Source organism: Streptopelia decaocto (genome assembly GCF_964273445.1).
Source record: "Streptopelia decaocto genome assembly, chromosome: 4".
Lineage (NCBI taxonomy): Eukaryota > Metazoa > Chordata > Aves > Columbiformes > Columbidae > Streptopelia > Streptopelia decaocto.
The window spans coordinates 55,019,722-55,045,348 of NC_138658.1; the positions used below are offsets into that span (position 1 = coordinate 55,019,722).

Sequence of the window (25,627 nt, forward strand, 5' to 3'; positions counted from 1 at the left end):
TAGTAAGCAGTCTTTAAAGCAGGAAAAAGAACCCAGGTTTACTTGCTCCTAAATAAGCACTTTAATTACTGGTCTCTGTTTTGCAGTAAATCTTTGCTTCATTTCTGCTTCAACAGGGTGGCAGACCTCTGACTTCAGCGACAACAGTGTGATCCTTTTGGTACATCCTTGGATTTAAATAGAACAAAATCAGAACTGATGTATGAAAATGAGGAGTGATGGAGTATATGAAAGTACTTCTCAGTCTCTCTTTTTTTTTTTTTTTTTTTTTTTTTTTTTTTGTGTGTGTGTGTGTGTGTAACAGAAAGCTAGTTTCAGCTGAGTGACAGTAATTCACAGATGTGGGTGACTTCCTAGAAGTGGGGAAGTTACATGCATTACCGAAAGCTTATTTATTTATTTATTTAAAAGAAAGTGATAATCGCTCAACACCTGTGCCACTACTGTAAGGCAACGCTGCTGCCTCGCACTTGGAGCGCCTGCCCTGAGCATGACTCTGTTCGGTGCCAGATGTGGTACGGGGAAGCCTTTTGGTTGCTGGCTGGCTGGCTGCTGCCAGGGTGGGGAGGGTGGGAGGCAGAGAGCCCCACCGCCACCCCAGGCTGCGGGAGGGGACACGGGAAACTGCGAAGCCATGCACCGGGCCGGCAAGCGCCCCTCCAGCCGGTGCCTGCGGCTGCAAGCGGGCTTCCTCCTGACTCCTCAAGAAATATGCTGCCCGGCGAGCACGCCCTGAGCAGCCGCCCCGGCGGCCCGCGGGCGGAGCAGCGGCGCGGAGCGGCGGCCGCTCCCTGCCCGCGCCCAGGTGCGGCCGCCTCCTGCGGGAGCGGGGGAGGGCGGAGGGAGCTCCGCGCCGCGGGCGCGGCCTGCTGGGGAGCAGCGCGGGGGTGGGGTGGGGTGTGGAGGCAGGCAGGCAGGCAGGAAGGAAGGAGAAAAAGAAAGAGCAAGAAAGCGAGCGAGCGGAGAGGGAAAAGAAAGCTGAAGCAATCTAAAGTTCTGCTCTTCCTTCCCGTTGCCTCTCTCCTTCCTCGTCCCACGCTGCTTTTTGCTAGAGGTAAGCCATCCTCTGCGGGGCGCGGAGTTTGCGAGGCAGAGGGCAAGGTCTGCCCGCCTGCTGCCCGGTGCGCTGTGCGGCGGCCTGCGCGGGCAGCTCCGCGGGCCGGGTCGGGCCGCTGCGGGCTCAGAGGTTCACCGCGGCCGCTGCTGTGGTGCTGGAGGTCCCGGCGGCCAGAGGAAACCACGCTGCGGAGAAGTAACTTTAAAGTCACTGGCGAGTTCAAGGGCGAGGCTGAGTGGTTTGGTACAGGGCATGTCTCAGATAAGTGTCAGATACCAAAGGTGGAATCTGACAAGAAATAGCTCGTAGGCAGGTAGAAGATGAGGGGTGTATTTTTTCCTCTTCTGTTTTCTTTTTGGCTTGAATTATTTTAACGGTCTGTATGTAAATGTCAGAGTAAGGAACATTGCTTTGTTATTGTATATTTATTTACTCTATGAGTCATTTTTGTGAAGTTAGACATAAACAGACTTCTTGTTAGATGCTGGTATACTTCTGGAACTTTTACCAGAAAATGCATGAAGTTTACTTTCAGAGAGTCAAAGGTTGTCCTAGATAGAAAAGGCAAAGTGAATGATACAGCACCCAAGTGTTGCCACAGCAACTTCCTAAAATGTACTTTGCCAATTCCACCATTAGTTTGCTTCTTAATGCCATGCAGTACTTTACTCCAGAGTCTGCCTACAAGTTGTTCCACTGGAATTTCTTGCAGTATGAGGTTTAATTCTGAGGTAGCAAAGGTGGTTGAACTTTTCTCTGGAAGAGAAATGTTCTGAAATAAAGTAATTAAAAAAAAAAAAAAGGACATTTTGACAGAGGATGTGCTTGAAGGTATTTCATAATTATCCGCTGTGTTGAACCACACTTAGTAACTGTCTTGCTTTTGGAAGGGGAACAGTTCTATTGGAATTGTTGCAATCAGTTATCTTGCTCTGAGTTGACCCAAATGTTAATTCATTAAGCAACCACTTTAAAAAAGGTCATTTGAGTTTTTTTTTGGGGTTTTTTTTTTTTGGGTTTTTTTTTTTTTTTTTTTTTTTTTTTTCCTGTAGAATGCAGTCAGTATGCTGATTGCATTATGTAGATTTTTGGAAAGATCTTTAATGGTCTAGAATAGGGCTGTCAAACTCCTTTTAACCGGGGGCCTCATCAGCCTCATGGTTGCCCTCAAAGGGCCAAATGTAAATTTAGGACCGTAAAATATTGCAGTAGTTAGAATGTTTTCTAGGCCTGTTAATCTTGTCAGTTTGTATGCAGTCAAGTACAATGGGAAGATGAAATTCACTGCTGGTGAGTTTCATTCTGCTCTGTGGTGAGTCCTTTTGTAGTGTTTCATTTTGGGTTTTTGGGGGATTTTTTACCCGTTTATTTAGATCTTAATCTAGTATGTGGTTTAGCAGAAATTGAGGACAAGCCTGAACTTGCTTCTACTTGTTGAACTGATTGCTTAAAGTGTGATTATCTTGCCATGCACTTCTAAAGGTTTGACACTTTCTTCAGGCTAACATCTGTAGTACTCTCAAAAAGGGGAAAAAAGAATCTCACTTAAATTATTCTGTGTTCAGCTATATCCTGCTGTTCACATTTCATTATTAAAAGTTGGATTGCTTGCTTGCTTCAACAAAGATTTGTCTATTTTCTGATCATTGTTGTTTTGAAGAATTTTCAACTTGAAAATCATAGAGTGGAAGAATCAAAATGGATTGATATGGCTTTTTAGAAAGTTAGATGCAGGAACTTATCCTCCATGTGAGGAAAGGTCCTGAAAGTTATGTATTATTTTTTTTTTTTCTGTACCAGTGTTGTCATTTTTCTTGGGTGCTGTTTAGCTGTCACTTTCAGTAAAACCAAAAGAACTACTCCTAGTTGTTGTACCTCCTTATCTAAGTTCCTTCCATAAGATGGGAAAAGGAAGGATGTGAAAATCTGTTTGAAAGGAAGTGTGAGAAGTATCTTCTATGGAAGAGAGTTGGATGATCTCCTGTAAGTCTTGGGATGTGCAACACGAACTGCAGTTCATCCCCTGCCAAAATGTATTTTCTTGGAAGAAAAGCCCAGATGGTTTCCCTTGTATTGTTTTTTATTCCACATGGCAATTTAAATGTTTACACCTATTTCTGTAAAATTGAATGGTCAATTTTCTTCTGAGAAGCTTGATTTTTTTTTTTCTATAACTGCTATAGCACTTTCCTGTTTTTAGTAACCGTGTTGAATGCTCACTTTTGTCTTGATTACTCCACGATGGAGAATATGATAGTACAGCAAGAATCGGTTTCATTTAAGAAAGACAAATTCCCTGCCCCCCCCCCCCCCTTTTTTTTTAATAGGATGTATGCAACCGCGTGAACTAATGTTGAAAACTGTTGTTTATTTAATCTGTCATAGTGGTACAAATATTGATGTGAAATTGCATATGCATATCCATGTGTATATAACAAATATATGCATTACATATCTAATGCTGTATAAATATTCTTTGTTTTTTATTACTTACTCAGCAATTAAAGCTATAAAGGAGTTAAAATTAGTTTTTAATTGATATACATTACATTGAAATATATTAATATAGTGGATAAGGTGGTCCTAGAGTTCTGCTTTTCTGTATTCTCCTTGAGGTTAAGCCTTTAGTAAGGATAAAACTTGGTAATAGTAATATAAGAAATGATTCAAAATACATCTTCTAGCCTGGGATAAAACCATTCACTAATGTGTGTAGATTGTTTAGCTGTTTACTACTTGAACCTTTGAGCAGTTAAACCAAAACAGGAGTCAGTGTAGCCCATTGCTCAGACCCACAAAATATGTGTGACTGTGAACTTACCAGTATCTAAGCAGCTGTATAGGTAGATTGAATCAATAGCACGTCTTTATAAATCTTCTTAGAAGATGAGTCCAGAGTTGAAAGGGACCCACAAGGATCATTGAGTCCTTCTCCTGTCCCTGCATATGACAACCCCACAGTTCACACCATGTGTCTGAGGGCGTTGTCCAGTCTCTTCTTGAACACTGTCAGGCTTCGGGTTGTGACACCTCTCTGGGGAGCCTGTTCAGTGCTCCACCACCCTCTGGGTGAAGAACCTTTTCCTAATATCCAACCTAAACCTCCCCTGGCACATCTTCCTGCCATTCCCTTGGGTTCTGTCATTGGTTGCCAGTTGATGGGTGCATTGACACCTTCTGCTGTAGATTACTAAAAAAAAAAACAAAAAACAAAAGAGCTTTGGTTTCTAGCAGCGCTGGCATTTTGTGGTCAAAAAGTCAGTGAGCAGTTTCTTCCTTTCTTGGTCTGATACATAGTTTGTTTATAAAATTCGCTGCTAAAAGTAATGGTTCTTGCACATTTGGAAACAAAGTTTGTTCTGTGCTAGGTATGCCTCTGCCTTGTTATGTGGTTTATACAGAGATGGGTTAGGATCCAAATCACTGATAATGCATGGCTATTTGAATTCCTGAAGTAACAACACTGGAGGCGTTCCAGAATAAGGTGTTGGCAAAGCTATTGCATGTAGAAAAATATAGTATTTAGATACAGAAAAGAGTGTGTGAGTATAAATATATGGTTATATTAAAATATATATTTATTTATAAATATGTAACTAAAAGCTGCTTTCCTAAGCCTCTTTTTTTGGTTACTACTCAAGGTAGTAGGATTGAGAAAATGATACTCTCTGAAATAAACACTAAAACCTCAGGGGAAAAAAAATACCCAAACACCACCATGAGACCCAGAACTGCCAAGGAAGGTGGTAATGGCTGAGATTACCAAGTGCAACTCCAACATTAAAGCGCTTAGACTGATATGCTAATGTTGTAGGGGTTTTATACATTAGAACATGTGTGGTTTTTTGGTTGGTTGTTGTTTTTTTTTCATTAAACATGAAAGACTGTTCTCTGGCACAAACAGTGCCTGCCTGATACTTTGTGCCCACTTTATTAACTTCTGTACTAATTATTTCTCATTCTGTACTCAGAATATATATTCAACTTCTTAAGAGACTATGTAGTTATAATTCTGTTTTTCAGGGTTTAGAGATGGGTGAAGGCCATACTGTTGAATTCTATCTTTTATAGAAGCTTATGTGAAAAGCTTGAAGAAATGCTGATGTCTGACATTTTTAAAGGTATGATTTGTGTTTAGATAAGTGCTCAAGTTGGGAAAGGACAAAGTTAAATCTAAATGCTGATTGTTAATCATTTTAGCTCAATCCAAGGCTTTTTGAATTTAAATGACTTGGGAGTGAGGGTTGACTCCCTAATGAACTTCATCTCTCTTGAGAAGTTCATATCTGAGTGGCCCATAGAGCTCTCTGTCTGAAAAGGTATAATTGCATGAATTTAATATTTGAGATAATAAGTCACTTCTCAGACTTGTGGACAGTGATCACACTGATAAAAATATTACCTCCAAAATCAAGTTAAAGAGACTAGCAAGAATCCAAAGACTTATGTTAAATAATGGAACATTTATAGTAAGTATGCTATGTTGGTTTTTTTTATGTCTTTCAGGAAAATGCAGGCTTGCTCATGTTTTTTTTTTTTCCTCTTATTATGCCATATATATGTGGTGTAAGTATAAAGAGATTTGCTTTTTCCCTGTTTTTCGTTACCATCTTTTGAAAGTGTGGGAGTAATAAAGGTATTTACAAAGTTTTGCAGTGAAAGAGTTCTAGTGATTCAATTAGTTATTTAATAATTTATTTCATAATAATAATATATTGCAATCACCAATAGAAGCGATAATAATAATAATACTGAATAATAATTCAGTACACCGTATTAAATTTATGTTTATTTATATGTGCCTTTGGGAATGAGGAGGGGCATAAAGATTTATTTATGACTGTTTTTCTGAGTAATGACTTAGTTATTCAAAAGATATTGGAGAAATCTTACAGGAAGAGGTTTTATCCTTTAATGGAGGAATTGATACAGTATAAAAATAGGCAATCTCTTAAGCTTCAATTCTTGATCCGAAGTAGTACCCTTTTTGTCAGGAAGTATCTTGAAGAATAAGGTATCGGTACCCACCGCCATGGATATCTTCTGGCCATATAGTTTCTTTCGAACTGCTACATAAGTCTGTCCTACCAAAGCTGTTCAACCTTTTCCAGGCTGCTTAAGGCTCGTACCTGCGTGCCAGGACAGCTGCGCAGTCAGCAGGTTTCCTAAGGCCAAATTACCCTTTATACAGGAAGTGGGAGGTGAAAAAACCTGTTGATTGCTGCTGATCTTAAACCTTCTATAAAGAGATGTGATTTCAGGCTGTCTCAAACACCATCAGAATGGTGGCTTCTGTGTCTGCTTCTTATTCTCTAAATAGTGAATTTAGATAGGGTCTTGAAAGAACAACTTAAATAGGTGGAATCTGGAGAGTGCAAAAGTTGAGTTGGAAAATACCGAGGAAAAACTGTCATGGGCACATGAGATGCCAAATGTCCCTGGTCTGGAGGCCAGAACTTGCCTGCGGAGTAATGCCCTTGCTGCTGTTTGTGACCAAGGGAAAACTGTTTCCTTGTCTGGGTTGAAAGCTGGTAGTTACCTGTTTCCTGTTTGCCCTCGTGACAGGGCTTTCAAGGGCCTGCTCTGCAAGACGTACTTTGATCGCCTCCTTAGCTTTCTGGCTGTAGTTATTTAAACAATTAAGGCACTTCACTCCCCCTCAACATGCTCAAGTGATTCTACCTTTGTAAGCTATTTTATTGGTTATGGTACTTGTTCAGTCAGATTCTCAGTTGAGGAGAGCTTGAGCCCATGGTTCACATAGAATGCTCTGACCACTCGTGGGTTTTTTTTTTTTTTCCTTCTTTTTTTTTTTTTTTTTTTTTTTTTTTTGTTTGTGTTTTTTTTTTTTTTTTTTTTTTCCTGCTAAAAGTGTGTTTCTGTGCTATAAAGGGGTTAAGGCTCAGAAGATAAGGGAGTAGAAGGCCTATGCTGTAGTTACGTGGTGCTAGTGTGGGAATGGGAAAGCTCTGGGTTCCGATTCTGGTCTTAGATTACTTTTTCTCCCCCTTCTGTCTGAGTACTGTGTAAATAAAAGTGTGTGTGTAGGTGAGCGGTTCATCTCCTAACTGTTCATCTTAACGTTAAATACTAGGATTGTATGTTTTAAGACTGTATAGCTTGTGCACAGTTAAGACTTTGATTTCTCTGTTCTATTTATGCAGGCCAAGATAAAAGGATGGAGAGGTTCTGCTATTTACCATCTTTGAAATTTTCATATATAAGCAATTTAAAAATATTACTATACAAATGACAGGAAGCCTTTCAGAATTTTATAAGTGATCACTGTGAGTTCAGGTGGGATTTTTTTTTAATGCCCTTTTTCTTTTCTGTAGGTTTGCAGTCTTTTTAAAAAAACAGTTTGAACTGAAGAACCTTGAAGACGTGCCTTGAAGAAACTGATATTTTCCACTGGCTGGCTGATAACAAATTTAGAGAGCTTTGTTGCTGGCAAATATGCACGCATCCTGACTACATTTCTACATGACTGTGTGGGGCAATATTCGGGATGAAGCGGCCATCATGTCATCCACAGGCAACGGCACTGATATTGAAGAATTCTTGGCCAACATTAACTTGGGGCGGTATCTTCCTAACTTTAAAGAATGTGGCTATAAAGTTGTGACAGATTGTGTGGGAATAAACAACAGTGTGCTTCAGCAGATGGGAGTGTTACCAACAGGGCACCGCAGAAGGATTCTTAAGCAATTAGATACCACTCTTTCAAAAATGCAAGGAAATTCTTTTTTCTATGAAAATCTAAAAGACTTGAAAGATTTAGAAGAGAAGCAATGTCTGTCCTTGGATCAGGAGTCTCCAATACATGATTCAGGTGTGGATGGGACTAGCTTGATACCTGCAACATTGTCAGAACAACTTAATAAAGCTGACATTGATAAAGAAAGGTTTGAACTTGCACAGCAAAACTTATCTGGGGCAAATGATGATAGCATTACGAATGTGGATTTTTCTAGTTTATACCAGAATTCAGACAGCATACGAAAAGCTGTCAGTCTAAGTGGAAGTATTAAGATGAATTCTCAGCCAGAGACACCACTGGAAGAGGCTGCTGCATACCAAGCTGATGAGCACTTCACTGGCTGTTCAGCCTTTTGTGATCCTCCTTCATTTGCTCATTCATGTGAGACAAAACACAGCGAAAACAAACATCTGATGTTTGCAGATGAGCGTGATTTACCTGATAGTGAGCCAAATTCTCCATTCGTTAAGTTTGAAGGAGAAATGATAGACAATGACTTATATGATTCTTGTACACAAAACTGTGTGAAAGTATTTCCAAGAGCAAGCCGGTCTTTTATATTAAGGCATCGACCTGTACCAGAAATTCCCGAATCAAGTAAAGTTCAAGCTTCATCAAGGTAACTGCTGTTCCTTTCTAATAAAAAATTTCTGTTGTAATCATAATTGTAGAAATTTTGGTTTGGAGTTTCTCATGAGATTTTTTTTGTGTCATTTTTCTGTGTGGGTGGTGGATTTTTTTTTTTTTTTTTTTTTTAAGATATGTGCTGTAAATACACTGCAAAATTGTGACAAAATGGTGATTTCAAGAGGGCTACAAATTCACCTCCAAGTATAAAAATCTACTCTTATGATGAGATTATAGTTATTGTGAAACACAGGTATTCAGGTTGTATCTTAGTAACTTTTAAGGTTGTACCTTTCAAGAGATACCGTTCTTGGAAAAAACAAGTTTATAATTTTTTTTTCACATGTAACTTATAAGAAAGATCCAGGAAGTTCTACACAACTACATGTATTAATGTAGTTTTATCAAAAAGTGGGGTAAAATTTAGAAAAACTTTCTGGTCTATTTTTGTGCATTGTATGGTATAGCCACTGTGTAAACAAAGCAGGACATATCTGATAGGATTGCACAAATGGACATAACGAGACGATTATATGAGTCTTAGCCTTAAAGCACATAGAATTTATATGCAAAGACAAATACATTTTTTTTTTGTTTTAAATTAGAACATTATATGATGTGGAGGAGGAAATTGCATCATACTGGTGGTCTGAAGCAAGAACTTTCTTCAAGGTGGCTCTTAGATCGATTTCTAAACTGGCTCTCATTTAAGTGTTAACTCAGAGAATGTATGCAACCAGTTTGTCATATTAGGCTTTTGCTGATGTTCTCATAGTAATGAAAACTTAACCTTTAATGATGATTGTAGTATAAAAACATTTTTGAGGCACTACAGCAGAAAAAAAAAAAAATGGAAGAAGAGAATGGAATGTTTATAAGGATAGCTCTGTGCAGCACTGGTGAGAGTACTATTGGATGGAGTCCAGTAAAGTTTGTTGTGATAAATTACATAGAAGAGTTGCATTTTTTAATTTTTTTTTTTTTTTAATATTCATGTGATGTGGGTAAGGATTTTTCTTCCTTCAAAATGGTTGAGTTCATAATTTGAATCCACAAGTTAGTGAGTAGCACTTATTGTCTTGAATAAGCATTAGTTGTTGTAACTTGACTTGGAAAAATATGATGGAATGTAGAGGAAAAGGTCAGATGTTAGAACTTCACTCCAGGCCTATCTAAATGAAAATAATATTGTTTGAATGCTAAAAATAATAGGTACTGAATTTGCAGTTGTTCACAATATTACAGGCTGTGTAAACTAAGAATATCTCCCCACAGATTCATGTTGGATATTTTTGTTCTCTTAACGGTAAGGTTTCAATTGTCATGCTGGTTAAGTGTCTTAAAAAGAAAAGAAGAAATTCATGCAGACAGATGCAAAGTTTTGTCAGTGTAGCCATAAACAAATCATTAGGTATCATTAGGTTGCACTTTTTTTAGTCTCTCTCTCTTTTTTTTTTTTTTTTTTTTTTTAACCCCTAGCTATGCCTGGAAGGGACATGTCTCAGAATGTTTTGTATTTATCTTGTCTTTTTCATCTGCATATCTCAGCAGTTAGAAACATCATTAGCAAGATTAGCGAGTTTATACATGCCCTAAATGCAGAGTTTTCCCAGCATTTAAAAGTTTCTTTTAAATTATTGAAAGAAGTCAGTATTAAATGTTGTAGTACAATTGTTTGTTTGAACAGATGAAGAGGCAAAGATCCTTTGTAACAATTAAGAGAGATTGTTGCGTGTCTTAAAAAATGTTTCCTCAGTGCTTTCTAAATCACCAAAAATGTGTGCTTATTGAAACTTAAGTATGAATACTGTTCAGTGGGAGGTAGCTTTATGTTGACTTTATTATATGAAGTACAGATAACCACTCTACAAAAGTTGTTCCTGCTGAATAGGAATCTTATCCTAAAAGATAACAATAACTTAGACTCTTAATGTCTTCTGAGAAACAAGCACACAGTAGACAATGTATTTGCTGTATTTGTAGTCTTTCCAACATTGAAGTAAATCCTCCAAAACCCCGTCTATTAGTGAAATATGACTGGGTCTCTAACTTCATTACTCATCTTTTTGATTTGTGAGCTCCAGCTTATTTTCTTAATCTTATGCTTCAGTTGTAACAATATGGAAATCTTGGAGGGCAAGTAGCAGTTTGTCTGAGGAAGATCAAGGCTAAACCAGAACTTCAAAGCAGAACTTAAATGTCAGAGAAGTGTTCTTGATAACTGTGCTGGGTATTTTTTTAGAGGCAAAAAATTAATGCAGAACTTTAAAATGGCAGCTTGCAGCATCTTTAACCTCAGGAAAGTTTGTGTTTGTCTTAGAGAATTGCATAGACAAACATTCTCATTTGACATATGTTGATAGAGGCTGGTTTCATCCTTGTGACACTGTGTGAAGGCTTTTCCATAGAGGCTGAGAAATCCTGCTGAAATCTTCTGGGAAACTCAACATTTCCTTCTAGTTGTGCGTGGATATTATTCATTAAATTTTTATGCAAGGAAATACTTTTCTCATGATCTCCTGTGTGCCTTCTGGCACAAAAAGTTCATACGGTCCATCTCCTTGTGCGCCATAGTAGAGCTCTGACCATGTCGCTTTTTTATTATCAATAATGTGCTTGCCCCTCTTCCAATTATATCCCTGTGCCTCATTTGCATTTCTGGCTCTTGCCTGTAAAAAACACACCCTCCAACTGCTAAGTCACAATAGCAGTAAAAGAAACCTACCAGCCAAAAACCACCAAAAACCCCCCAGGTCAAACCACAGAAAACCCAGAAAACAAACAAAACAAATCAACAGAAAATGCACCACAACCAAACAAAATTAAACAAAAAAAGGTTACTATTACACAGTGTTCTTGATAGTGAGGTCATTGTGCAGATTGTAATAGTGGTTTTTGTTGGTCAGAATTGAAGTGATGTGTAATTATGCTAGATTATTGTCAGCTAGACTTTTCCTCCTTATAACATCATGAGCTCTCTTGATACAGGATTAGTAAAGATCACTCTAAAGGCGTTTCAAAGCACTGGAGTTGTTAAGGAGACTGAAAATCATCTTTATCAATAGAAATGTGTCTAAAATGCCTTTTTTAGACAAATTCATCACCCTTTATGAGACCCTGTATTCTGTATTGAAGTGAGCAGTCTCAGATTTTTAATATGGTTCCCCAGTAATGTTACGGAACAGAGCAAAAGGTTAAACAGAGTGGATTGGAAGTTTTGTGGTCTCTCTTGGTACTTTAAGTGACTTTCATAAAGACATAAGTGAAAAATTGAGGCAATTAAGACAAACTAGGGAAAGTAAAGCAATGGATGGAGGTAATCACTGATGTGCCTTTAGCTCAAGATTAAAGATAAGTATAGAGATAGTTTTAGAGGCTTTGGATCCTCTGGATCATGTCATTTAGCAGTCAGGTGAAATAGCTACTGTTGCATTGTTCAGAGCAGCAATGTGTTCAAAGAAAAAGCTTAAGCAGATTTGTAACATGGTAGACCTGTTTGTTGCTACTGAATGCTACACAGATAAAATTTCAGACTGATGAACTCTGTATACTTTTAATTTTTTTTCATATCCACTAACTTTGTTACTTGTGTTAGAATCATATAATCATAGAATCATATAGTCTCTTTGGTTGGAAGAGACCCTCAGGATCACCGAGTCCAACCATAGCCTAACTCTTGCACTAAACAATGTCCCTAAGAACCTCGTCTAAATGCCTTTTAAACACCTTCAGGTGTGGTGACACCACCACCTCCCTGGGCAGCCTGTTCCAATGTCCAACAATCCTTTCCATGAAGATTTTTTTCCTAATAACCAGTCTCAACCTCCCCTGGCACAACTTGAGGCCATTTTCTCTTATCCTATCACTTGCTGTTTGGGAGAAGAGACCAACACCCTCCATGCTACAACCTCCTTTCAGGTAACTGTAGGCAGCGATAAGGTCTCCCCTCAGCCTCCTTCTCCAGGCTAAACAGGCCCAGTTCCCTCAGCCACTCCTTAAAAGACTTGTGCTCCAGGCTCCTCACCATTCTGCACTCTGTTTAGTATTTCGATGTCCTTCGTATGATGAGTGGCCCAAAACTGAACATGGGATTCAATGTGCAGCCTCACCAGCACTGAGTACAGTGGCACAATCACTTCTCTAGTCCTGCTGGTCACACTATTTCTGATACAAGCCAGAATGCGGTTGGTCTTTTTGGCCACCTGAGCACACTGCTGGTATTGTTGAGTAGTGGGATCACTCAGGTTCTTTATTAAGAGAAATAAGAAGAATGATAGACCATAAGTAATTCTGGAAAATATGCTGCTTTTGGGGGAAAATATAAATAAATATATGATGGTGCTTGGCGGAGCAGGCACTGCTTGCTTTTTGCAGCTGGTAGATCCCATGGTTGAAACTTCCTGTTTCGTGCTGATATTTTTTTAGATTCTATTTCTTAGCATATAAGTAGACAAAATTGCTTATGAGATGCCGAAGCTGGTGCTGGTGTATCTCTCTACTCTTGTGTTCTGTCACACAAAGCAAAGTTTTTAGGAGTGAGAAGCTGTTGTCTCTTTTCCTATGGTCAAGCATCACTATTAATTTACCTTTGCAAAAAGTTGAGGAAGCGCAAAGCTCTAACACAGCATGCTAGAGCACTTTTAACATGTTTGCTTTATGGAAGGGTTAGGTCTTGAGATAGACAGAGAATAAAACATGTTTTGAATGAGTTTGGAAACAAAAGCTTTGCTCATTTAAAACACTCAGCAGGTGAATGCCAGTGAAGGCTTTGAAGCCTTGACTGCTGGCACTGACCTCTCTCCCTCACTTTCTTTGTGAGGTGACAGGAATATGTGGAATTAAGCAGCTCAGCCCAGTGTGAAGTGCTCACCTTTCCAGTCTTGGCCTTTAGCAAGACCAGTCGCTGCCTCATCACGCCCTTTCATCCTGTTTATGCACAAGGAAAGGGCGGTGGGGAAGAGGATGCAGCCTGAGCTGCATCCAGTGCCTCTTGACATATGAAAATAGTGGGTCTGTATAGTGGCTGTAACAAAGTGTTAACTTAATTGAAATTTTTGTATCTTTGTAAAATTGGCACACTTTGTGATTGGCAGACTGCTTGCACTATACTTCCTATAAAGAGAAAATAAAGAAGGTCCTTAATCTGAAGAGGTATTAAATTTTGAAAATGTTTAAGGAAAATCATAATGTATGTAGGTATAAAATTTCTTTCCATCTTACTTGCTCACGAAGAAGTCTTCCATATTTTTCTATCTTTTAACCCAGGTATTCAATTCATACAATAATTATCTATTATATTCTACTGAGCGCTGACAAATTATTATCATTTTGTATCTGGTACTGTATGTTATTTGTTATACAAAATCTTTTAAGCAGATATTCAAAGTAAGTTTGTTCTATTTATTATATATCTTGAGATAGTTGTTATATGACGTTAGCTGCAACTTTTGTTTTTAAAAAATGTCAAAATTTTTATTTTTGATTGCTGAAAAAATAAGAATACAGTTTGCCTATTAGCAGGTTTTCTTGCCATGTATGCATACACATAGGTAAATAATCAAAAAAGAACACACAAGTCCTGAAAAATATATGAATTAAAAAATGCATGTCTTTGTAAGCATTGTTAGTATAAAGGCATGGAGTTAGTTTGCTAATGTAACTTCAAAACTACATCAATTTTAGTAAATTGTATGAAGAAACATAGACTTTTAAAGTATTTGCTGTGTATTTTTTGTAATTATAACCTGGTAGAGTAAACAATTGAGGAGCTTTGTTGATATAACATGGATAACATATGAAATGTCAAATAACTTTATAAGTTGTGGCTTCTGTATTGAATTTAATCTAATAATTTGTTTGGGGTAGATTTAGGAGGGGATTAAAAACCATATGAAATAGAGTGCATAAGTGTATGCCTTCTGTCATAGAGAAACAACAGCCTGCCATGTAGAGTAATTCAACCTGGAATTAATGGAACAGTATTTCTAAAGTTTTGAATATAGCTAATCCTAAAAGAATAAAATTTTTCAATCTGTCTAGTAGGGAAACAAAAATTAGTAATAATGATATTTTTAATCAAACATCTTTGTCTCTGAAGGATGGAGGACCTGCCAACTGTTAGAATAACTTCAAGGATCTTGTATGGCATTTATCAGTCAATGAACATTCTATAAGGATGCATGAGGGTCTATGTCACTGTTACTTCAAGCAGAGAAAATGAAATTAAGAAAAAATGCTAATTATTCATGTTAACGGGGGCAATCAGAGCTTGGCTGAAAACACCTCTAATACAGGCTGCTAGAGTACTGAAGATGGGTTAGAAATGTACTAATTCAGGCATATTTGTTCCTGTGTTTTTATTCTAAAGCTGCTGTCTTGGCCTGAAATCTCAATAATAATAATTTAAAAAAATGTGATCTTCAGCAGCATGATGAGTGCCACTATACATTAAATTGCTGAAATACTTAGGGGCTAACACAACACCGATGATAAAATAATTTGTCTGTTGTGTGTGGGGACATATTCTTATCTATCTACAAAATGCTTAACAGTAGTCACAGGCAGTTGCAATGCAATCTTGTCTGTGACTCAGATTGAAAACTTTCTGGGAAAAAAAAGTGACCTTAGCGAATCAAAACATACAGCATTTTTTTTCAGTGATTGAGAGCATGTTTTGTCTGAATTTCCATGCCCAGGCTCCCTTAGACGTTAATGTGAAATTAGATTTTCACGGTACTTCCTTCTTTATATATAGTAGTTTTTAATCAGTGTGAAGGAGGAGTGGGGGGATCTTCATACTTCTCAGAAATGCAAATGTATAGTAAGGTTAATTCAAAACAAATAAACCAAACTCAAGATGTAGTCAGTGTCATAAAGGGAGGAAAACACATGTTGGGTGACTTTAAGATTAAATCAGAAATTTTCCCAAGGCTTAAAAATGACTGTTTCTATATTTGTATATGATTTTAATAGTTTAACTGCATAAGATATTTTTGCTCCATTTCTGGGAAGTTTCACTTAATGTTTTCATTTTTTGCTTTATTTTGTTCAAGTTCCCTTCAGAGAAGAAGAGGTGTGGATCTTGTAAATATTCCTTGCGCTGGGAGGCAAACATCACAAAACAGTGAGTTAAGCATGCTGATATTTATATCTTGAATACTGAGGAAAAAGAAACCTCAGACCAGAAGTTGTCTGAAGTGGATACTGACTTGCTTATTTTAAGAAATGTTGGGCATCTGGAAGCTCTGGAAAAATGACGTATATAATAGAAGAGAAGAGCATTTAAACAGTTCTGCATTTTTACTTTTTGTTTATGAACTAATAAATTGAAAATTAGAAAATACAGTCTTAAAAATCTCATTTATTTTTTTACTGTAAAGTATTTTGAGTTTCTAAGATGCTATACATAGTGTTTTGGGTTTTTTTTTTTTAAACAGAGTTAGCATTGAAAGATGTAAGGGGCATATTCTTGACCAATGCTGCTTAATTTTTTAGTTACTGCTTATAGCTCCAGGAAATAATTGTACTAAATATTATACTGGAAGAGTTTAAAAATCTTTTGCAGTCAGTTGTAAACAAAAGTTCTTTCATACGCTGTAGATATGTCTTGTTTGAAGTTATGTATATTAATTTCAAGCAAATACTTGGTGACAAAATGAAGACTCAAAAATGAATTTTTGTGGTGTTTGTTGTTTTTTTGTTTGGTTGGTTGGTTTTGTTTGTTTGTTTTCACTTGATGCAGTGTAGGAAAGAAGAAAATGCTTGTATGCAAGTTATATTTAAATTATATAGTAGTAGCGTCTGAGGGGGAAAAAAGGTGTCTGGAGTTCTGTTAGAAATGGGAAATAGCTGCTTCTTCAAAATTTTTGCTGAGAAGGACAGAGAAATCACAAACAGAAAAATCTCTCTCCTTGTTGATTTTATTAGTATTTTAATAGAGTATTGACTGGTTTTTGTTTTTTCTCTTAAAGAAATTTTCACAGAAGAAAAGCCACCTATCATATCTCCATATGGGGAAACCTTTATTTGTGACAACCCTAAAGATGCTAAAGTAAGTTGAAGTCTGGATATCTTCCCTTTAGTCTATCTTCACTTTAATTTTCATATTTCATGTATTTTATGTTACCCTTAATTTTTTTTCCCTGCTTTTTCATTTCCCAGTACCTCTTCTGTCTTTTTAGGTACCTGCAAAAGGTTTATAATGTAAATATTTGTGCACTAGTGACTTTTTTTAATCTTGAGATACACTCTGTACTGTTCAATAGTTATAGGAAGGTGTGGCGTGTGGGGTTTTTTGGGTGGTGTGTTGTTGTTGTGGTGGTGTTGTTGTTTTGTTTTGTTTTTCACAGAATCACAGAATCACAGAATCGACTGGGTTGGAAAAGACCTCAGAGATCATCGAGTCCAACCCTTGGTCCAACTCTAGTCCGTTTATTAGATCATGGCACTAAGTGCCATGTCCAATCTCAGTTTAAAAACCTCCAGGGACGGCGAGTCCACCACCTCCCTGGGCAGGCCATTCCAATGCCTGACCACTCTCTCTGTAAAGAATTTCTTTCTAATATCCAGCCTAAATTTCCCCTGGCAGAGTTGAAGCCCATGCCCCCTTGTCCTATTGCTAACTGCCTGGGAGAAGAGACCAATCCCCACCTGGCTATAACTTCCCTTCAGGTAGTTATAGAGAGTGATGAGGTCACCTCTAAGCCTCCTCTTCTCTAGACTAAACAAAAGCAATATAGGACAGATAACTGACCCCCTTTTTTTTTTTATGCCCAGGGCTGCCATATCAAATGCAAACCAGTCAGTTACAGGCAATTGCAGACCACCTTGATGACTCCCTTTTACCTTCTTTGGTACAGTGGTATATTGTAATACTTTGTGCCTAAGTGAGGTTAACTGGTGAATAACCATTAGAATTCACTAGTAAAGGTAGAAGTGGCTTTTCACTCTTCTGATAGTTGCAGATCAAGCCTGGACATCTCTACACAGCTTACATGTTAGCTTTGGTGATCTCATGGCAACTTTCGACCATAGCCTTTTTTAGTTCCTGTATATGAATATTTTCAGGACTTCTGATATTTTTCATGCATTCCCTAACCAGCAAGTCACTTTTGCTGTAGGATTCTTTGAAGCAAGTCACTGTTGTAGGATTCTCTGAAGTGAATTTTTTTTGTTGGGGTCAGTAATAGATGGTGTGAATGCTGTAGAAGGCATGTGGACAGACTTTGGAATTGTGTGGAGATCTGGGAGGCAAACTAGCTTAGTTAGGCATCCGCTAAGTGCTGCAAATCCCAGCTCCTACTGCTTACTTAACAGGATACGAAACAGAAATTGTTGATTCTGTGACTGCTTATACTTGTCCCAGCCAATCTCAAGCCACTGAGTTAGAGAAAACAGTAAATTATTCTTGGTTTCCATCCTGATCTTCACTCTAATGTTTCAATTTTTAAACTATTTTAAAATATTGACTAAAATGAAAGCTACTCAAATGGATGCCTAGGATTTTTGTTTTTCCCAATTTTATTTTTTTTAAGAAAGGGTCAGGGAAAATAAATGGTTCAAATTTCATCTTCTAACGGAGGTGGTTTTAGAAGCATAAAAATATTCTTTATTTTTGGTCCATGCTTTATTTTCTTTGGAAATACGTTGTGCTTTTTTGTTGTTGACTTTTTAAGGAGGTATGCATAAGTTCATGTCTTGTTTCTCCTTCTAGTTCTTACCTGTGTGCAAAAGTGATTTCTGAGCTTTTGTTTTCTTTCCTTGTGTAGAGTGTCTTGCCTGTGCCAGTTACTGTTGTCTGTGCCAATGTCTTTAAAAATTCAAAATTTAACTTCTTTATAATTAGTTCGATGGCATAAGGAGGTTTTTTGGAGAAAGTTCCCTAGCCACCTTATTACTTTTTAGCATTATTCTGTATGTTTCATTGAAATGATTATAAAAAAGCATACCCAGTAAGGTTGTCAGCAATCTCTCTTATCTTACAAAGGCACCAAATACAAAAATACCATGCTGCTAAACTGGATTAACTGCTTGAAATAAAATCGTGATTTCTACTGGTTGTAGAATCATGATTAATGTGGTTTATTATAACATGCCTTCCCTGATCTGAAGATTTGAATTTTAATTATCACTTTCATGTAAGTGAACAATTTCTTGAGTTATATTTATCACATGCCTGTTGGAAACTTCATAGTTAATTTTGGTTCCATTAGAACTGAATTGCAGACAAAGGTCATAAAGAACCATAAAACAAAGGTCCGAAGATACGTTTCACTTGCAGATTTTTTTTTTCAGTAGGTATCAAGTATCCTAGAAACAAATAAAAAGGTTTAGATAACACTGTAAATCTCTGAGATTTTAGGGCTTGTGATTGTTACTTTGTTTTAAAAAATAAGCTCATGTGGGAATATATTTTGTCTATATACAAGAAAACAGCAAATTGTTATAGTGACTAAGTGTAGTTTGTTCTAAGGGCTTGTAAGTTGGCTGTTACCCTTCTTCCGGTCTCATTGGTGTAAAGAAAAAAAAAGGCTTCTGTAGGCTTTTGTAAAGGGAGTGTCTGTAGAAATAGGTAATGAGTCACTACAGACTGGAGGCAAGTGAGCATAAGAGAACAGGGAATTAAGGTTATAAGGAAAACATACCTTTGACTTAGGTCAGAAAGAAAGACAGCTAGAAGCAGAAACCTCTAAAGGGGAACTGAAGAAGGAACTTTTTTATTATACTGATATAAAAGAAAACAAAAACAAACCACAAATAACATTCTAAATATTTTAGAGCTGATTTATTGTTGTGTCCAACTGAAGAGTCAAGTATATTAGAGTTCATTCACAGAAAAACTGAGTTCTGATGAGTTCAGGCCTCTAGAGTAAATATTGGCTTTATTTCTTGCTTTAGGCTGTCAGACTGAATTAAACATGCATGTTGAGTTCAGTAAGCTATGTGAGCTCCAAAGCATTGTGACATTGTGGAATGCTGGCCAGATTGCAAATCTTACCATTTAAAAATAAGAACCCTTAATATTTTAAAAGGAAGAATTTGTCTTTATGAATCTGTTATAAAATTGTATTGCCAAACCATGATTCAAGAATCAACCTGAGGAGAATGGTATGACATTAGCTGTAATAGAAGACTAAGGCAGTATCTTTTGAAGAAGATGCCTATGCTGAATGACATTAGGTCTTTGTTTAATGTAGTCTCAGTCCCGATACTCTTAGTGCAGTCCATATGTTTTAGCAATCAGCTTTTCTGACTTGCTGTTGTGATTAAGACTACCTGTTAGAAAAAGCTAAAATGAAAAAGGCATCTGAATTACTTCCTGATTGAAAGCAGAGCATTTTTATGTAGGGCTACAAGTAGGCAGGGATCTATCTGGGATCCGGAAGCCAGATTTCTTCCTTAAGGGTAGGTGCTTCCTATGCGTAAGAACAGTATATATTTAGAAACAGTTTCTGTGTAATATATATATCTATCTCTTCAGAAATACTTATCTTATAAAGATATCTTCAGGAGAAAATGCTACTGCTAGCTATCGTTGTATAATACCTTGGAGGTTTGCAGGAGGTGGGAGATGGGAGTTTTGTCTGATCTTGAGTCTGAGCATCTTGTAGAGCAATTCTGTAAACAACACATTGGAAATGCCTGGGTTTTATTTTGGGTGCAATACATGTCTTTGTGAGAAAATAGAACTCCTGGTCCCCACAACCTGTCTTCATTTGTGGACTTCTACATTTTAAAATCTACTAACAATAGAAATGCGTTTTTGATTATTGCTTGGAAGTTCTCAGGCTCCCTGAATTCGCTTGCCCAAGTGCTGAAGATTGCAGAGTGGGCACAAGGAGTACATAAAACTGTTATCATAATGGTTCATGAGAAGGAGAAAGAGGTACTACCACATGGCTTCAGTGGGTTTGATTTGTGGTTGCATCCTGATAAGCAAATGAAGATAAAAGATGCTGACCATTTTTACTCTGAAGATGCTTCATGGGTGATATTAACATCGTGACTATTACATGGAAGCGGGACACTACCATTTTCCCTCCTTTTCGGAGATTCTAGTCAATCCAAGCATCTGATAAGCAGTGGAAAGGTTGCTTTCGAGTTCTCTGTTCGGTTTGTTTGCAAGGTGTATGGGTGTATTATTATTATTATTATTATTATTATTATTAATCTAATCCTTGGTGCAACAAAATAATTCATACTGTGGTGTATGGGTTGTGGTTGTTTTTTGGTGTGTTTTGTTTTGTTTTTTGTGTTTTTTTTAATAATGGATCTGGCTGGCAGAGGAGAGAAGAGTGTTCACCTGGGTTTACCCTATCATCAGCCTGTGATTTACACAATTTTTGCTGCAGTGTACACAGCTTTGGGCTGTGTTCTTTTTTAAGCTTGCCTTTTTATGTTGCCAAGGTGCAGCCCTCAAGTACAAGATGTGATACTGCTGCTCAGAAAATAGATGGCAACCATTGTGAAAGCTTATCCACTTTTTTTTCTGCCACCCTTCAGCTTTGTGACATACACATCAAAGCTTAAAGGAGTAAATTAAAATCCTTCCAGAGAATGCATAAAGATGTTCATATTAGTGGGGTTTTTTTTTGTTTGTTTGTTTTTTTTTAAGGAAGCAAGATGAGTATTGAGAAGCTTAGCAATGCTATAAGATTGTCAGATCAAGTTTAGGAAGTGTGAAATGTAATGTTCTTGAACAGTGTTAACCTTGACATTTTGTACACTGCAAGTATCTTGTGATAAAGATTTCTAAACAGACATTACTAAATGTGCCTTTTAGGAAGAAGAGCTTGGCAAGAAAATGCAAGATATATTCGTTATGGCTGAGTTCAGTCTTTCTGTAGGAATTTGTATTTACTGTTATTTTATCTCTAGTGTACTTGTACTGTGAATACTGTACATTTAATTTGGAGGAATGTTGATATGAAAGATAGAGTAGCAGTGGCAAATCATAAATGGTGTATTTAATGTACATGCAACACATGGCTCTTGAACTTAGAAAATTTCAGGGTAAAAATAATACTCAACTGCACCTCAAGAAAAGTCAGAGTGCTGATGTTTCTATGCACTGAATTTCTTTATCTAGTTTATTTTTATCAGTTATTTTGGACTATGCTCAAATGTTTTATGAGTTTTATTATTTAAAATGGAAATATTGAAAGTAACATTTCTTGAAATACTTTTAAAAACATGATCTTTCAAGTGTGTATTTGAAACTGTGGCAAAGAATAACTATGCTGTTTAGGTTGTTGTTTGTGTGTGGTTTGTGTCTATGGTAATTTAAACATAACTTACTACTTTGGTACCAAGTGTTGATTGCAAAATATTTTTTTTTCTAGGAACATCATGGAAATGAACTCCTGGCTTGTGAAAATAAATTGGATGTAGAAATGAATGAAGGGTATTCTTCTTACAAGAATCTATGGTATTAAATAAAAGCTATAAAGAAATTTAAAATGTAAAGAGGAGGGAGTTTTTTACTGGTATCACAAGTAGATCTCTACCTCTGAAGGTGCAACCATGACTGTATTCATTTTTTTCCCCTATTTGAGCCTTTACCCCATGCTCTAGGAGGCAAAGTTTGGCTCTGTGCCTGTCCTGAGACTGTCTAACCCAGGATTCAGAATCTTTTGTGGATTTGGAAGATGTCCTTCTTTTCCCCAATCAGAACAAGGAAGACCCAAGTTTTATTTTTATATGTCTCCTAGCTAACAGTGTCTGAGTGTCTGTCTCTCATACTCTATACATCCTCATTAGAAAACAAATCTGAACATAAAACAAATAACTATTCTCTACTCCTGTCATGAGGCAGTGGCCCGTGGTTTGACAAAGTGAGAGCTGATGTGCTTCTTAAAGTCTCTGTTCTGTACCTGTCTACTGTTGAGGTGGGAGAGGGAAGAGAGACATGATACCACAGATACCTCCAAAGTATTAGAATGAATGAAGCTAGTTTCCTGAGGAAGGAAAATTCATTTTAGATTTCTGTTCAGGCTTCTAAAGGAACCAGCAAGCGTTACCTTGCTACCAGTCCTGTCAAGTAGAGAAAACAGAATTCAATATGGTCAGTTGTAAGATAAACTGTGTTTAGCATGTCTGTGGTTATCACAATGGTTTAACAAGTTATAAATGTGTTATAAATATGTCTCACCAATATTTGTTGCAATTAATAGTTTAATGTATTTGTTCATTGAAGCAATGCATTAAGGGTAAAATGCACTTTTTCTTTCTAGTTCCTTTAATAATCAGGAAGAGAAGACAAAGGAATTTGCAAGGAATGAATCTCTGGCTCCAGAAAACAAATCATTAGCACCAGAAGAATCTGAAAGTGAATCTGTATATTCTGTTGTAGAACAACGTTCCTTGCCTTTAAAGAAAAATAAAGCCAAAATACACTCAACATCTTGTAGCAAGGTACAAAGTGGAGATACAGATTGCTTGGTCAGTCAACAAGTTCATATTCGGCAATTTGGTGGAGATCAAACTTCGATTGGAAATGAATCAATAACACCGTACGCTTGTTTTTATGGACCATCAGTAAAGAAGGTTAAAGTAGGATGGCTGGATAAATTATCTCCTCAAGGGTATGGTATTTGTAGTGATTACTGTATAGTTGTGAAGGTGTATGTTTGCATGAGAGATGTTAAGTTTCTATTTGGTCACTGTTTACTATTTGTGATGGGAAAGGAAAGGGAACTGTTTTTGTTGCAAGAGTGTAGGGCTCTTCTGAATTCTTAGTTTTTAGTGATGTTACCTATTCTAAAGTTTATTTGGGAGGTACACTCATTAAAAAAAAAAAATTATTTATATATATATATATATATATAAAGTTGATTACCACTCATGAACAAGCAAAATACAGAATTAATTTGTAGCAATATTTCCAGTCTGTCCATTTTTGCTGATTTTTCTGTGGGCTACAAAGTAAGTGAAAGCAAACTCTTCTCAAATACTACTTTACCAATTTGGCCATGGATGTATAAATTAATAATTACTGGAGATCATGTTGGTTTCAGGATTGTGCATGTACATGGAGCTTTGAGTTTAGAAATGCATATAGGGTGAATTGTCTCCTAGTTTAGTTTATGGATGTGCCTAAAGTTTGACGGGAGGAATCTGAGCCCGAGTCTTGCTTTAAGATTTGAAGTAATGAAGAGATGAACACAATAGAAAGAGAACACACTCTTTGCCACATTTGCATTTGAAACAAAAGAAAACAAAAGAAAACTTATGTTTAATTTTATTTTAAGTTTTTTAGGTTGTTTTATTTTAACTTACTTTAAATTCCAGCTCCTCTTGGATTGTTTTACACTAAAGAGCACTCTGTTATCAGATTCCCTTCAGATATACTTGCAAAGTCTGATGAAATCCTTCTAATCTCCTCCTTAATAAAATGAATAGACAATTCATTTTAAATACTAGTTTCTAGTTCACCAGTTGTTCTTATGTCTTTCTTCTGAATTCCTTTTTGTATTGAAAGTGGCACAATTTTAATTTTAAGGCTATTTCTGGTCTTTACTAGTATTTAGCATCTAGAAATAAAGGGTGTTGTCCTTGTAAGTGCTGTAATATGTCTATTTTACTGCATTTCTACTCAAGCCTTATTAGTTCTGCATACTTTGTTCTTAGGACTGTATTTTTAGCTACACTAGAAGGTGATATTAAACTGTTGGACCTTTACTTTCATTATTTGTAGCTACAATCATCATCACTACTCATTGACTAATACAACTTTTTTTTTTTTAATTTTCTTTTTTAGTTTAGTGACAATATTGAATAAAATTGGTTGAGAATACATTTTGGTTTGAGCCCACTGGAAGGAGCTCTATTGTGTAGCAATTTACTTTTTTTTTGTTTGTTTGTTCCTTTTTGAGAGTTCTGATCTAACAAGTTATAATTTCTTTGATTTTGGCTTTATTTGCGTTGATACAGTGACACGTTGTTCAAGCTGAATAACAAGAAAGCATAAGTCTGGTTTAATAAACCTATTCTAGCATTATGGAATTTCAATCTACTGAAACTTTTTCTTTTTAAAATTGTTTCAAAAGTTTCATTGACATTTATGGATTGTCATTGTTTACTTTTGCTAAAGAATTGAAGAATGATTATACACAGAGTCAACAGACATTTTCCCAGTATAATAGACATTTGTACATATTTTTTTTTTTTTTTCAGAGTTGTTAGTGTATTAACTTGTCAGAGAGCTGCAGTTCGCTTTAACTTTTGTTTTCTTTCACTTACAGGATTTCTTTTTTTTTAACCAACACTTTTGGCAGTCAGCTAATACAGTGTTAAAAATGCTTGCAGTTGACTCATGTTGTACTATTTGAAGGATCAGAGTTGCAAACAAAGCATGAAGGTTTTAGATAAAGTACTGTGTGAGAATGTATTACTTGAAAAAGACAAAGAGTTAACCATGACATTAGTGCTGGTTAGGACTGAGTGGAACAGTTGCAGGGTCATTAACCTTGAGCCAGTGAGATTCTTTGGCTGAATTTCAAGGACTTCTTCTTAAGCATTGTTTAATGAATATAACTTTTTGGTTTTTTTTGGTTCTCTTTCTTCCAATACCATTTCTCAAATATCTGAAGACTTTAAGAAACCAACCAAACAACCAAAAAAAAAAAAAAATTCATACCGTAAAGCACTGTCATATTTTATTTCTGTCCCTGACAACTGAATGTTTCTTCCAACATCCCTTTTTATTTTTATAAAGCTCCCATTTACACGTGGCACTTTGTGTCTCCTCAGGGGAATGAATATATACTGTTGTCTTAAATTGACACAAATTGTGCATTTAAAGTACAGCTTCTCTTTTTATCTCACAATAAATTGTAAAGCCATTCAGTTTACTCACATTGTATGTGGTACTTGGGTTCACTTTTTCTTCCCTGCATCATCTTGAAGTTTACTGACATTTTAATGGAAAATAGATTTTATTGGCCTTTCCAGCTTATGAAAGATGATGATTTATTGTAGTCATATAATACAAGTTAATTAAGCCAGAGCTGCTATTTGATTAAAGTTTTGATAAACTATCACAGTCTACTAATCCTAAAGCAGAGCACTCATTTAGCAGGAAAGGAAATAATGTTGGGCAAAGAGATGTTAGAGTGGGGTCTTGTTCTTGCTTAATTAACTTGTTTAATAGATTTTAGAATTGAAACTTTTATAGATTATAACTA

General features: G+C 36.6%; 1 protein-coding gene across 6 annotated transcripts in view; it reads left to right on the plus strand.

Moving 5' to 3' along the window:
• Nucleotides 1-488: 488 nt before the first annotated feature.
• Nucleotides 489-25,627, plus strand: part of ARAP2 (ArfGAP with RhoGAP domain, ankyrin repeat and PH domain 2) — a 144,487-nt gene continuing 119,348 nt past the window's right edge. For 5 of the 6 annotated variants that reach the window (XR_014183881.1, XM_082050753.1, XM_082050756.1 and 2 more), the window contains exons 1-6: nt 738-1,054; nt 7,393-8,436; nt 15,497-15,567; nt 16,415-16,494; nt 21,785-21,870; nt 22,676-23,026. Coding sequence is in view for 5 of the 6 variants with exons in the window: in XM_082050753.1 (XP_081906879.1) it covers nt 7,541-8,436; nt 15,497-15,567; nt 16,415-16,494; nt 21,785-21,870; nt 22,676-23,026 (1,484 nt within the window). In the remaining variant the exon portion in view is untranslated. Of the gene's footprint in view, nt 516-737; nt 1,055-5,080; nt 5,179-7,392; nt 8,437-15,496; nt 15,568-16,414; nt 16,495-21,784; nt 21,871-22,675; nt 23,027-25,627 lie in introns of those variants that run through there. The other variant, XM_082050754.1, reaches the window with a different exon arrangement.